This window comes from Vipera ursinii (assembly GCF_947247035.1).
Source record: "Vipera ursinii genome assembly, chromosome: 6".
NCBI lineage: Eukaryota > Metazoa > Chordata > Lepidosauria > Squamata > Viperidae > Vipera > Vipera ursinii.
The window spans coordinates 82,408,138-82,420,938 of record NC_139515.1 but is presented as its reverse complement, the minus strand read 5'-3'; the positions used below and the strand labels follow the sequence as shown (position 1 = coordinate 82,420,938).

General features: G+C 43.0%; 1 protein-coding gene across 2 annotated transcripts in view; it reads right to left on the bottom strand.

Moving 5' to 3' along the window:
- ABCC9 (ATP binding cassette subfamily C member 9) overlaps window positions 1–12,801 on the bottom strand; it is a 97,581-nt gene that overhangs the window by 33,431 nt on the left and 51,349 nt on the right. For both annotated transcript variants that reach the window (XM_083365266.1, XM_083365267.1), the window contains exons 20-25: window positions 12,434–12,514; window positions 11,237–11,374; window positions 9,766–9,891; window positions 8,715–8,811; window positions 7,445–7,671; window positions 269–417 (exon numbers count right to left, since the gene is read on the bottom strand). In XM_083365266.1, the coding sequence (XP_083221392.1) occupies window positions 269–417; window positions 7,445–7,671; window positions 8,715–8,811; window positions 9,766–9,891; window positions 11,237–11,374; window positions 12,434–12,514 (818 nt within the window). The remainder of the gene's footprint in view (window positions 1–268; window positions 418–7,444; window positions 7,672–8,714; window positions 8,812–9,765; window positions 9,892–11,236; window positions 11,375–12,433; window positions 12,515–12,801) is intronic.

Below are 12,801 nucleotides of genomic sequence, written 5' to 3'. Positions count from 1 at the left end.
TGGTGGATTGACGGACAAAATCATACGTACTTCTTTTTCTTTGGAGTTTACCAAAATCCAGTTATTTGAAGTGCAGTCTTCTCCACTAATCTACCAAATACTACTCTCAGCAATGATCAGATGTTTGAAGTCTAGCCCCTGAAGAGCCATCCCCTGGCCACTAGGCACTACATCTTTGCTCCTGAGTTCTCGAACCCAAGTTCTGAACCTCAGGAGATCTATTAAGTGGCTGCTTCTATCTACCAAAAGGAACACGATGTTTCTGTACCTGATGGGTCCGAGGATGATCTTGTTGAGGAGATCGTGATAAAGGTTCTTAGCAGCCGCAAGGCCCATCCATTCAACGGTCAAAGACGTGACAAGGCAGAGAACAATGCCTGCCCCACTGAGAATGCTGAACACTGCAACGTGGCATGTCTGTTCCAAAACAAGGATAGCAATAGCAATAGCACTCAGACTTATATAGTGCATCACAGTGCTTTACAGCCCTCTCTAAGCAGTTTACAGAGTCAGTATATTGCCCTCAACAGTCTGGGACTTCATTTTACTGACCTCGGAAGGATGGAAGGCTGAGTCAACCTTGAGCCGGTCAGAATCGAACTGCTGAACTGCTGGCAGCTGGCAGTCAGCAGAAGCAGCCTGCAGTACTGCATTCTAACCACTGCGCCACCACGGCTCTTATTCTATACCAGGGGTGTCAAACTCAATTTCATTGAGGGCCGCATCAGCATTGCGGTTGCCCTCAGGGGGCCGAGTGGGTGTGGCCAGGGTGGGCATGGCATACTGGATGGGCGTGGCTAGAGTGTGTATGGCCTACTGGGTGGGCATGGCCAGCTCTACATCGTTCGCATCAAGGGTGCCTATGGGGGCCTCGGCAGGAGTGGGACAGATTGGAGGGTCTCTGGCAGAAGGAGGGTCTCTGGGCCAGGGCCAAGGCAGTGGGGGCCGTTCCCTCACTGTTTCCAGGACGGCTTCGCGGGCCGCATGAAACCACTTTGCGGGCCGGATCTGGCCCCCGGGCCTTGTGTTTGACATGTCTGTTCTATACGATACACAGCTCTATACAATTCTAAATCCTGGGAAGTGATATCATTTCTTCTCATGGTTTTGAAACACCCCATAAACATATGTCCAGGTTAGCTGGTGGCCATCCTACTGAATAAGTTATGTTTTTCTACCCCGTGCACTTAATTACCCAGGTTAATTGGATTTTATAGTCCTTGAAAAGAAAAGAAAATGAAAGTTTCCATTTTTTGCACGCCTCTCGGAATTGTGGTATACAACAAAACTATAAGGACAAAGGGCCATACAATTATATTACTGTAATGGGTAGGTAGGGACATTGATTCAAACCCCTGGTGTAATGGAATGTGCACTTGCAGTAGCAGAAGGGGGTCAGTTCAGAACTTTCCTAGAAGGAGATGTGGATCAAGAAATTGTGCGGTCCTGAGCTGGATGAGAAAGAGTGAAATGCTTCTGTAAGAGAAAGAGTGGCAGAATCTGGGGGAGGAGTTAAAAAAGGGGGTCAGTCTAGAATCCCTACGTATTCATAAGTGGACTAAGTCCAACCCTCCCTTGAGCTCCGTGGACCTTCATCTAACATCAAGCAGGTGCCATCCTTAGTGGAGAAGATTCTTGAGCATAGGCTTTTCAGCAATAAATCAGTTAAAATCGGACCTTTAGGTGTGGCTCTGATTTTTCACCCCTGTTTCAGGGTAATGATACGCCTACTAGCATCTCTCAGGATAGATCTAGTAAAGCTGTAGCGTCGGTTTGGCTAAGATTCTGTCCGTTAGGTGTAAGGAAATAAAGGATTGCACTTGATTGGGTTTTACTGTCTCATCACTGGCCTTGGGCCTGACCCTTGGTTTTATGAAGAAATCAGAATTAAAACATCCCATATGAATATGGCTTTGTAATATGGATAATTAATTAATTAATTAATTAATTAAAATAAATCTGAATTGTATTTGCTGTGATTTGAGAAACCCCAAAGTCTTCCAATATCTCAGGGGCTGCCACAAAGAAGAGGGAGTCAAGCTATTCTCCAAAGCACCTGAAGGCAGCACAAGAAGCAACGGATGGAAACTAACCAAGGAGAGGAGCAACCTAGAACGAAGGAGGAATTTCCTGACAGTGAGAACAATTAACCAGTGGAACAACCTGCCTCCAGAAGTTGTGAATGCTCCAACAGTGGAAGTTTTTAAGAAGAGGACAACCATTTGTCTGAAATGGTATTCTATTCTATTCTATTCTATTCTGTTCTGTTCTGTTCTGTTCTGTTCCATTCTATTCTATTCTTAAATTCCATATTCTATTCTATTCTATTCTATTCTATTCTATTCTATTCTATTCTATTCTATTCTATTCTATTCTATTCTATTCTATTCTATTCTATTCTATTCTTAAATTCCATATTCTATTCTATTCTATTCTATTCTATTCTATTCTATTCTATTCTATTCTATTCTATTCTATTCTATTCTATTCTATTCTATTCTTAAATTCCATATTCTATTCTATTCTATTCTATTCTATTCTATTCTATTCTATTCTATTCTATTCTATTCTATTCTATTCTATTCTTAAATTCCATATTCTATTCTATTCTATTCTATTCTATTCTATTCTATTCTATTCTATTCTATTCTATTCTATTCTATTCTATTCTATTCTATTCTATTCTATTCTATTCCATTCCATTCCATTCCATTCCATTCCATTCCATTCCATTCCATTCCATTCCATTCCTATTCTATTCTAGTTTTTAAGAAGAGACTGGCAGCCATTTGTCTGAAATGGTATAGTGTTTCCTGCATGGGCAGGGGGTTGGACTAGGTGACCTCCAAGGTCCCTTTCCAACTCTGTTATTCTGTTAGTCTGTGACATGATTCTTCTCCAAGACCTCCTGAGTTCTCCCCTTCTGGTGACCCTTCTTGCAGGAGGATTGTTTTCTTTTCTTTTCTTTTTTAACCTATCAGTAAAATGCAAAATTAAAATCCACGCTGGCTGGGGAATTCTGGGAGTTGAAATCCATCCACCTTAAATTCGCCAAGGTTCAGAAACACTGCACTAAGCAGTAGAACTGGCAAAGGGATCCCCTCTTCTAGCCTTCAGGAAATGCTTTGGCAGTCAAACCAATGAGCTGCTGAGTTTCCCGATGTGGGAAGAATCCAGAGAAAGAAATATTCTGGGAAATGTTAAAAAGGCAGAATATATTTCCCCAAAGGAATAATGGAGAAGATCTTTTAAAAAAAGACAGAAACCATCCCCCACAAATCAACCCCAGCCCCTAGGCCAGGGGTAGGCAACCTCGGCTCTTTTATGACTCATGGACTTCAACTCCCAGAATTCCTGAGCCAGCCTCAGGAATTCTGGGAGTTGAAGTCCATGAGTCATAAAAGAGCCAAGGTTGCCTACCCCTGCCCTAGGCACAGGCCAGCTTTTAGAAATGCAGATGTAATAAACTTTTCAGAAAGATTGGAGCCTTCCAGCTAGAAATTGAAGATATTAGGAAGACAAAGACCCTTAAAATCTACATACCCCACCCAAATTCTAAGGGCAGGAAACGTCATAGGATTAACCCACCACCATCAGAATACCAGAAAGGCACACTCAGACTCAGGTCAAAGTACATGACACAGGAAATACAAAGCCTCAAACAGGAAGAGGAAACAACCTCAAGAGCCCCAGAAGGTATAAAAACCCACCACTCCCAGCTACATGTGGTCAGTTTTCCCAGAGGCATCTTTCTGTCTGGCTCTCCTCTTCAATAAACTACAGCCTTTTTTCTAAAGCGGTCTCCATTTTGTTTATTCCCGGCTTGGACTGGACCCTGATGAAGATTTTTTTTCTTTTCACACTGACTTGCAAATGCAAACAGCTTTGGGGTTTGATTTAAGCAGAACACGGCAAACCCCAAACTTTATTTGCAGAAGCTCAACCAGTTTGCACAAAACACCCTTCCTTAGTTCCAAGTCCTTCATCTCTCTTTTTCACACCGGGCTAAACAGACCCTCCAAAGGGGATTTGAAATTCCTGCAATTGATGAAGGAGGATCCTTAGTTCATTTCCGAGAACTCTCTCACTAAGCTGTGACTAAGTTTCCAGCAGCAGACAGAAAAAGAGATTTCTCTGAATCTCTGCCGTATGTCCCTGTCACGTTCACTTGACCGCTTTAGAGGATAAGTTTATTCTGGGCAGCTCGCAATTAATAAGGGGACGTGGGGAGCTATTTAACACTGAGTGCTTATTACAGCTTTATTTCCCTCCCCCCTGAAGAATTATCCGGTGGTATTTATAACCGAGAAATCATTTCTAATTTAATACTGAGGAAAATTTATTCAGTCTGACTTTCTGCATTGCTGATACAGCTGAGAAAAATTATGGCTGTGGCCCGCAGTGTTAATCTTAAACCCTGCAGTTTGTTATTACTGATGTGAAGAGAGGAACGAGACTAAGTACATTAAGGGGGGTGACGTTAAGTATTTATTTAATATACAGTATGTTAGCTTAGGTAACATCTACTCGAAGTCAGAAATGACTTCTCGTAACTTTGTGGATATTCCGTGTTGTTTTCTTGGCAACATATGAAAATGGTTTATAATCATGTGAAGTATTAATACCACTTTACAATGCCTTGGTAAGGCCACACCTGGAATACCGCATCCAGTTTTGGTCACCATGATGTAAAAAAAGATGTTGAGACTCTAAAAAGAGTACAGAGAAGAGCAACAAAGATGATCAGGGGACTGGAGGCTAAAACACATAAGGAACGGTTGCTGGAATCAGGTAAGTCTAGTTTAACGAAGAGAAGGACCAGGGGTGACATGATAGCAATGCTCCAATATCTCAGGGGCTGCTACAAAGAAGAGGCAGTCAAGCTATTCTCCAAAGCACCTGAAAAGCAGGACAAGAAGCAACAGATGGAAACTAGTCAAGGAGAGAAGCAACCTGGAACTAAGGAGAAACTTCCTGGCCAGTGGAGCAACCTCAGTGAATGCAGTGAATTTATTCATATCCCTCCTTTATTATTATTATTTTTACAAATAATTCAAGATGGCAGATATTTCCAACACATCTTCCTCCTCCTATTTTCCCCACAACAACAATCCTGCTAGGTGAGTTGGGCTGAGAGAGAGAGAGATTGGTCCAAATGGCCACTGATTTTTTTCTAGGACATTTTTTCTGGCTTCCAGTCTACAGTGTTGATCTCCTGATGGCCCCCCATCCCACAACTAATCAGGTTTGACATGGTCTTACAGCCTGTGGAAGGGTCCTGAGCTTTAAGAAGAGAGGTGGGCAGATGTTTAATTGTGACTTTTACGAAGTGTGATAAAGCAAAATAAATTGATAATGCTAACGTTTATTTTGCTATTATTCCTACTGTTGATTTATTTTGCTTGTTGTGTATTCCCCTTCATGAGCTATTGTGTTGTTTTATAATGCATAGTCCTCGACTTACAACCGTTTGTTTAATGACCATTCTAAGTTACAACGGCACTAAAAAAAAAGTGACTTACAACCAGTGCTCACACTTGCGACATTCACACCACTCCTATTGTCACATGATCAAATTTAGTTCTTGGCAACCGGCGTGTATATTTATGACAGTTGCAGTGTCTCACAGACACATGATCAGAATTGGTGACTTTTCCAGCCGGCTTCCGATAAGCAAAGTCAATGAGGGAAGATGGATTCTCTTAATGACCATGTGATTCACTTAACAACTGCAGCGATTTGTTTAGCCAGCATGCCCCCCCCAAAAGTCACTAGCACGGATGATGTTTGGGTAATGAAACGTTTGCAAGAAAACAACCAAGCTCAGAGAGCACCAGGGACCCCTAAAAAAAAAGACATAAAATTGGGCACAACTCATGTAACAAGCACCTTGCTTAGCGACAGAAATTTTGATCTCAGTTGTGGTCATAAGTCAAGGACTACCTATAAGCTTCCACATATCTGCTGCACTGGAAACTGGCCACAGACATTCAGTGGTCTAGAACAGGCTGAGGAATTCTGGGAGCTGAAGTCCACAAGTAATAAAGTTGCCAAGGTTGAAGACCCCTGGTCTAGAAGTACAATTCCTCAATTAAATATCTTTTTCAGTAGTGATGTCAACGCTTCAAACATTGGATGTTCCCGCTCTGACAGCTGATGAAAACGGCAGCCATTTTCTCTTTGCTTTTAATATGCTTTTCCCTGTATTTAAAAATTAGGTGCAGAAAGGGGGGGTTGGGGGATAAATGCTCAAGCTCAACTAGCCATAATAATAACGCTGCTTTGTGGGAACCCAAGGACAAACTGATAACATTTTGGCAGGCTGAAGGAGCTGATGAGAAAGTCCATGTTTAAGGCTAATTGGAGAATGTGTGATTTATGACAGCTTATTGGAGGTGGGAATTGCATTTTGTTACCTTGTATCCCGGGGAAGGGAATTTAGTTTTTGGGTTCAACTATGTAGTGCCGATACTTTGTTTCCTGAATAAAATGTTCTTTTAGGAAGAATTCTTGCCTTGAAGTTCTTTTGGTGGGTTTCATCTATCGCAGTGATGGCGCACCATTTCCAGACCGAGTGCCCAAACTGCAACCCAAAACCCACTTATGCATTGTCGGGTGCCAGGCGAGCATGGCCCATTGGGTGGGTGTGGCCCATTAGGTGGGCGTGGCCCATTGGGTGAGTGAGGCTGCGGAGGTAATGGCAGACTGGGTGGGACTAAAAAGTTCAATCAATCAATTCCAACTTTGTGAGATCTATTTTTCCCCCACAAGAAGTTGAAATTGATTGATTGATTGAACCTTTTTTTTTTTTGCACACGGCGACGGAGGTTTTATAAAACCCAGCTGAAGGCTTAGGACTGGGGCGACGGCACATGTGCCCACAGACAGGGCTCTGTGTGCCACCTGTTTCAGGTGTGCCATAGGTTCGCCACCGCGGATCTATCGGAACCATGACAAGTTCATCAGCGACTCTTTTTCAGCCTGCCTTCTTCTCCATTGTTATTACTTAAATATTTATGGAGATTCTCAATCATCCAGATCATGGTTGTCACAAAGGTGCATTTTTTCAGGAGTCAACTGGACTTTCTTGTTTTTCTTTGAAGACATCTCGCTTCTCATCCAAGAAGCTTCTTCAGCTCTGACTGGATGGTGGGGGATGGGAGGATTTATACTCCTTGCAACAGTTCAACAATTCCAGGAAGGCTCCACACCCATTTGCACCACTCAGGTGACCCTGACAACACAGATAAGCCTCCAGGGGCATCAACGTCTCTCTAAAAAGAACGCAAATGACCAGCTGTCTGCAAGGAGTATAAATCCTTCCATTCCCCACCATCCAGTCAGAGCTAAAGAAGCTTCTTGGATGAGAAGAAAAATGTCTTCAAAGAAAAACAAGAAAGTCATTAAATTAAGGTCCTGCTCTTGCTATTAAAGATTCACCTACCTTTTCAGAGCAAAATGTTTGGGTCTGATTTGTAGACGTCCACTGAGCCAGCCAAAAGTCAATAGCAACGATGACTGAGTGTTTCAAGAGTTTGGAGAAGATCATCAAGGAGAGCAGAAGAAAACCACCCGAAGTGAGATAGAGCCAACAAGTCTTCCAGGGCATCTTCGTCCTGAGTGGCGTTCCAGCAGACATGTTGTCATCTTCTTCCTCTTCCTCCTCTTCCTCTGAAAAGTTACAGATGTCACTGAGTCAATTAACCTGGACAATTTAGTATCTCCCACAAGATCAACAGAGATATAGTGAGATTCTAGGTAGATAGACATTCAAATAGACATTCAAAGGAGCCTTGGTGGAGCAGTGGGCTAATGCCTCCTTAAGTAACACCAGCTGCCTGCAATTAGTGCAGGTTCGCATCCCACCAGGCTCAAGGTTGACTCAGCCTTCCATCCTTCTGAGGTAGGTAAAATGAGGACCCCGATTGTTGGGGGCAATAAGCTGACTTTGTAATAATGCCACTTGGGGTGTGTGTGAAAGCCCTAACAAGCAGGCATATACATAGAATGAAGGCTACTGCTAAGCTTGTAAGCCGCCCTGAGTCTTCGGAGAAGGGCGGGATATAAATGTAATAAAAAAAAATAATGGCCTCATAATTGCACCGCCAGGTTCTAGTAGCAAAGTGGCGATAGTCACTGAGCCCTACCATTTCAGACAAGTGACTGCCCAGTCTCTTAAAAACCGCCAGTGATCAAGCACCTACAAGTTCTGGAGGCAAGCTGTTCCACTGGTTGATTGTCCTCACTGTTAGGAAGTTTCTCCTTAGTTCCAGGTTGCTTCTCTCCTTGATTAGTTTCCATCCAATGCTTCTTGTCCAGCCTTCAGATGCTTTGGAAAATAGGTTGACACCCCCCCCCTCTTCTTTGTGGCAGTCCCTCAAATCCTGGAATAATGCTTTGGTGTCCTCCCTCATCCTTCTTTTCTCTACACTAGCCAAACCCAAATCCTGCAACTGTTCTTCATATGTTTTAGGTCAGCAAAATCCTGAGTCTCGAGGAGAGAGGAGTCCTACATCATCCCACTTTCCTGTTGCCACTTATCTTCAAACTTTAGCCTTTTAACTGTTGACCAAATGCCACTTACTAGAAAGTCATTCATAGCAAGCATGTATGAGACCTAAAAGGCTTCACGTTTGTTGCTCGAATGCATGTTCATGCATAATTGCCCCCCCTTTTTTTAACAAATCAAAAAAAAAAAATAACACCAACATTACCTTCATCCTCATCCTCCAGTTGTGTTTTTGATTCTCTTGGGTACATAGCTCTTCGGAGAGTTTTCCTTTCTAGAGTCGTTTGATCAGCTTCCATATCCTGCATAGGGGCATTAAAAATTTGGCACAAAGACTTTTTCGAACGTGAGGTGAGGACCATCATTTCAACCCGAGGAGTGGGTTGGGTTTATCTCTAAGCAGTGCTTTTTTTGTAAAAGAAAAAGGTGCCGGAACTCACACATGTCATACAACCTGCCTTGCCTACCCTACAAGGTTCCATCCAAAAAAGGTGCCGGAACTCCGTTCTGAGCATTCTATGAGGAAAAAAAGCCCTGTCTCTAAGGAATAGCAATAGCACTTAGATTATATAGCAATAGCACTTAGACTTATATAGCAATAGCACTTAGACTTATATACCGCTTCACAGTGCTTTACAGCGTCTCTAAGCAGAGAGTCAGAAGGGATGCGGTGGCTCAGTGTGTTAGGACACTGAGCTTGTCGATCAGAAGGTCGGCACTTTGGCGGGTCGAATCCCGAGTGCCGCGTAACAGAGTGAGCGCCTGTTACTCGTCCCAGCTTCTGCCCACCTAGCAGTTCGAAAGCACGTAAAAAAGCAAGTAGAAAAATAGGGACCACTACGGTGGGAAGGTAACAGCGTTCCGTGCTAGTCATGCCAGCCACATGACCACGGAGACGTCCTCGGACAAGCGCTGGCTCTTCGGCTTTGAAACGGAGATGAGCACTGGCCCCTAGAGTCGGAAACGACTAGCATGCATGTGCTGCCTTTACCTTAAGCAGAGAGTCAGCCTGTTGTCCCCCAACAGTCTAGTAGTAGATTGCTGTTTTATTATGCTAGCATTTTTACAATTTTAGTGGTAGCATGTATTTCAATTAATGTTGGTAGACCTGAATTTGTCTGCTTGCTTCTTGCTTCTTGACCACCACAACCTTTCACCAAGAGACTTCCAACAAAGAAGATTTGGATAGAAATGTCACCGAATGTCACCACATACGGATCAAACCAGGCCTTCATTTTCCCACTCTTTGTATTTACCTTTTCCAGTTCCTGGTCTTGACGATTCATGAGAGTTTTCCAGTGGTCGTACAGCTCCACATCTTTAGTTTGGATGTCCTTCAGGGTCCCTTCTCTGAGAACAGTGCCATCTTTCATGGCAATGATCTAAGAAGAAAAAAGAAACCCTGAAGCTCTTCCATAAATATCTGCCTGTTTGGATGTTAGAAATCTATCTGTGGGTGAAATTATAAAAACTGTTGTTGTTGTTGTTGTTCTTGTTGTTGTTGCTAGTTGCGAAGTCGTGTCCGACCCATCGCGACCCCATGGACAATGTTCCTCCAGGCCTTCCTGTCCTCTACCATCTTCTGGAGTCCATTTAAGCTCACGCCTACTGCTTCAGTGACTCCATCCAGCCACCTCCTTCTCTGTCGTCCCCTTCTTCTCTTGCCCTCTGCCTTTCCCAGCATTAGGCTCTTCTCCAGTGAGTCCTTCCTTCTCATTAGGTGGCCAAAGCATTTGAGTTTCAACTTCAGGATCTGGCCTTCTAAAGAGCAGTCAGGGTTGATCTCCTCTGGGACTGACCGGTTTGATCGCCTTGTAGTCCAAGGGACTCGCAGAAGTCTTTTCCAGCACCATAGTTCAAAGGCTTCCATTCTTTGGTGCTCAGCCTTTCTTATGGCCCAACTTTCACAGCCATACATTGCAACTGGGAAGACCTGGAATTATCTACCGGTGCTGATCTTGTTGACCTCAGAACTGATTCTAGACTTCAGTCCTGGGAGCTTAATAGAGTCTACACATAGATTACAGGTGTTCTGTTTGGGATTTAGTGAGTTAAGCCAGCACATTTTAATATTATTATCAGATAATAAATCTGAGATGGCATGGCATAGATTAGCATCACTTTTCTGGCAAGGATGTCTTCTTAACTAGTTGCCTTCTCTTCCAGTTGTCAATAACAAAAGAGCTTCTTTGTACAATGAAACTCTTCCCCAGCAGATGGATTCTGAGATCAAACCTACATTTCATTGCTAAGACACCACATCTGTGAGAATGGATTTGTATCCAGTCATTGAAGCAAAATGCTGCCCCTTCTGCTTTAGTCTTTGCATTTAATTTGAAACCCATAGCTCAGTGATAGGATTAAAGGCAGGCAGAAGATACAAGTTAGGATTTGAAAAAAAAATCTATTCTGAATCCTTTACCCTTCTCTTTGTTGATATAAACATGTTTGTCATATAGCCAGTTTGGTCTATCCATCCATCCATCCGTCTATCTATCTATCCATATCTCTCTCTCCATCCCTCCATCCTGTATCTGTCTGTCTGTCTATCTATCTATCTATCTATCTATCTATCTATCTATCTATCTATCTATCTATCTATCTATCCATCCATCCATCCATCCACCCATCCATATCTCTCTCCCTTCCTCCCTCCCTTCCTCCCTCCCTCCATTCCTGCATCCATCTCTCCCTCCCTACATCCATTCATCCACCCACCCATCTTACCCAGTCAGCATGTGGAAGATACTGCAGTTTATGAGTCACTAAGACGAGTGTCCTCTTGTCATCTTTCAGGAACTTCAGAATGCCTTCTTGCATTAAGTGGTCACTGAGGTGAATGTCCAAGGCAGAAAATGGGTCATCCTGGAATTCCATATAGGAAATTAACCAAAGCCTCACAAAAGAGATATTATATTCCATCTTATTGTCTCCAGCACCTCTTGTTATCGCTACCTTACTTCTGCTACACATACCGGTAGAATGGCATTCCCACTGATAATATTCAATGCCACACCTTCAGTGTTGATGGAGGGGAGATAGAAGATTATTATAGATCTCCTTCTGTAATTACGCATTTTTTTTGTCTTTGGCCAATAAATTAATTCAGTTAAAATATTACTTTTCTCCTTTAAATTAATGAGTTTTTCACCCTCATCATCTCTTTAAAATTATAGCTGTCTTAAACCTTTGAATGAGATTGAGCAACTTTTTTTTAGCGAATGCATCACCTAAAAATTTGGTGAGAGGATACAGGGACACGATAGACAAAACTTTCTCCCACTTTCATATTTTTACTAAGTTTGGGAACTCTGAAAAGAAGCAAGTTATTTTCCCATTTTCAGCATATTGTCAACACTCTGCTGAATATTTGCCTTGCCATCCAAATCTCTCTGTGTGTCAAAAATGATATCTAACAGAGAAGTAGCCAGAGAGTCCTCGACTTACGACACAATTGAGATCACAATTTCTGTTGCTAAGCAAGGCGTTTGTTAAATGAGTCACGCCCATTCATGTGAGTGAGGCCATGAGCACTCACATGAGGCCCTGAGTACTCACACAAATGGGGTCGTGTGCACCTGCAATGCTCGCACAAGTGGGGCCGCAAGCCCCTGTGACGCTCAAGTGAGTGGGGCTGTGCACACCAGTCAGCCACTCACATGATCTGATTGTGAATAGACCACAGACCGGTAGTAGGCTGCGGCCCACAGGTTGAGGACCCCTGATCTAGATCAGTGTTTCTCAACCTTGGCAACTTTAAGCCACGTGGACTTCATTTCCCAGAATTCCCCAGCCAGCCATGCTTAAAGCTGCCCAGGTTGTAGAAACACAGATCTACAGTAGATCATTTTGGATGGGACCTAGATTTTTCTTTCTCCTGGTTTTGAAAGTGCTTCTGCCTCTTTTAAAGTACTTTTCACTTACCAGGAAGACGATGTTGGTGTTTTGGTAGAGCGCTCGAGCGACACAGATGCGTTGCCGTTGACCTCCACTCAAATTAATTCCCTAATGGATATAATAAGTCATAATTTTCAGTCGACTGCCCAAACATTGCAGCATCTTTACGGACAAGCCCTTGAAAAATACCAGCTTTTTTAAAAAACACACACCCTAAAACTAAACTTCTTCCAAATTTATATGACATTTGGTTTATTCAATCTCAGTGCTGTTAGCTACCAACCCTAAAGTGTGAACAGTCTAAGAGAGGAGAAAAAAGATCTTGGCATATAAGCAGGGATTGTTGTTGCTTAGTTGTTAACTTGTGCCCAACTCTTCACAACCCCATGGGCCAT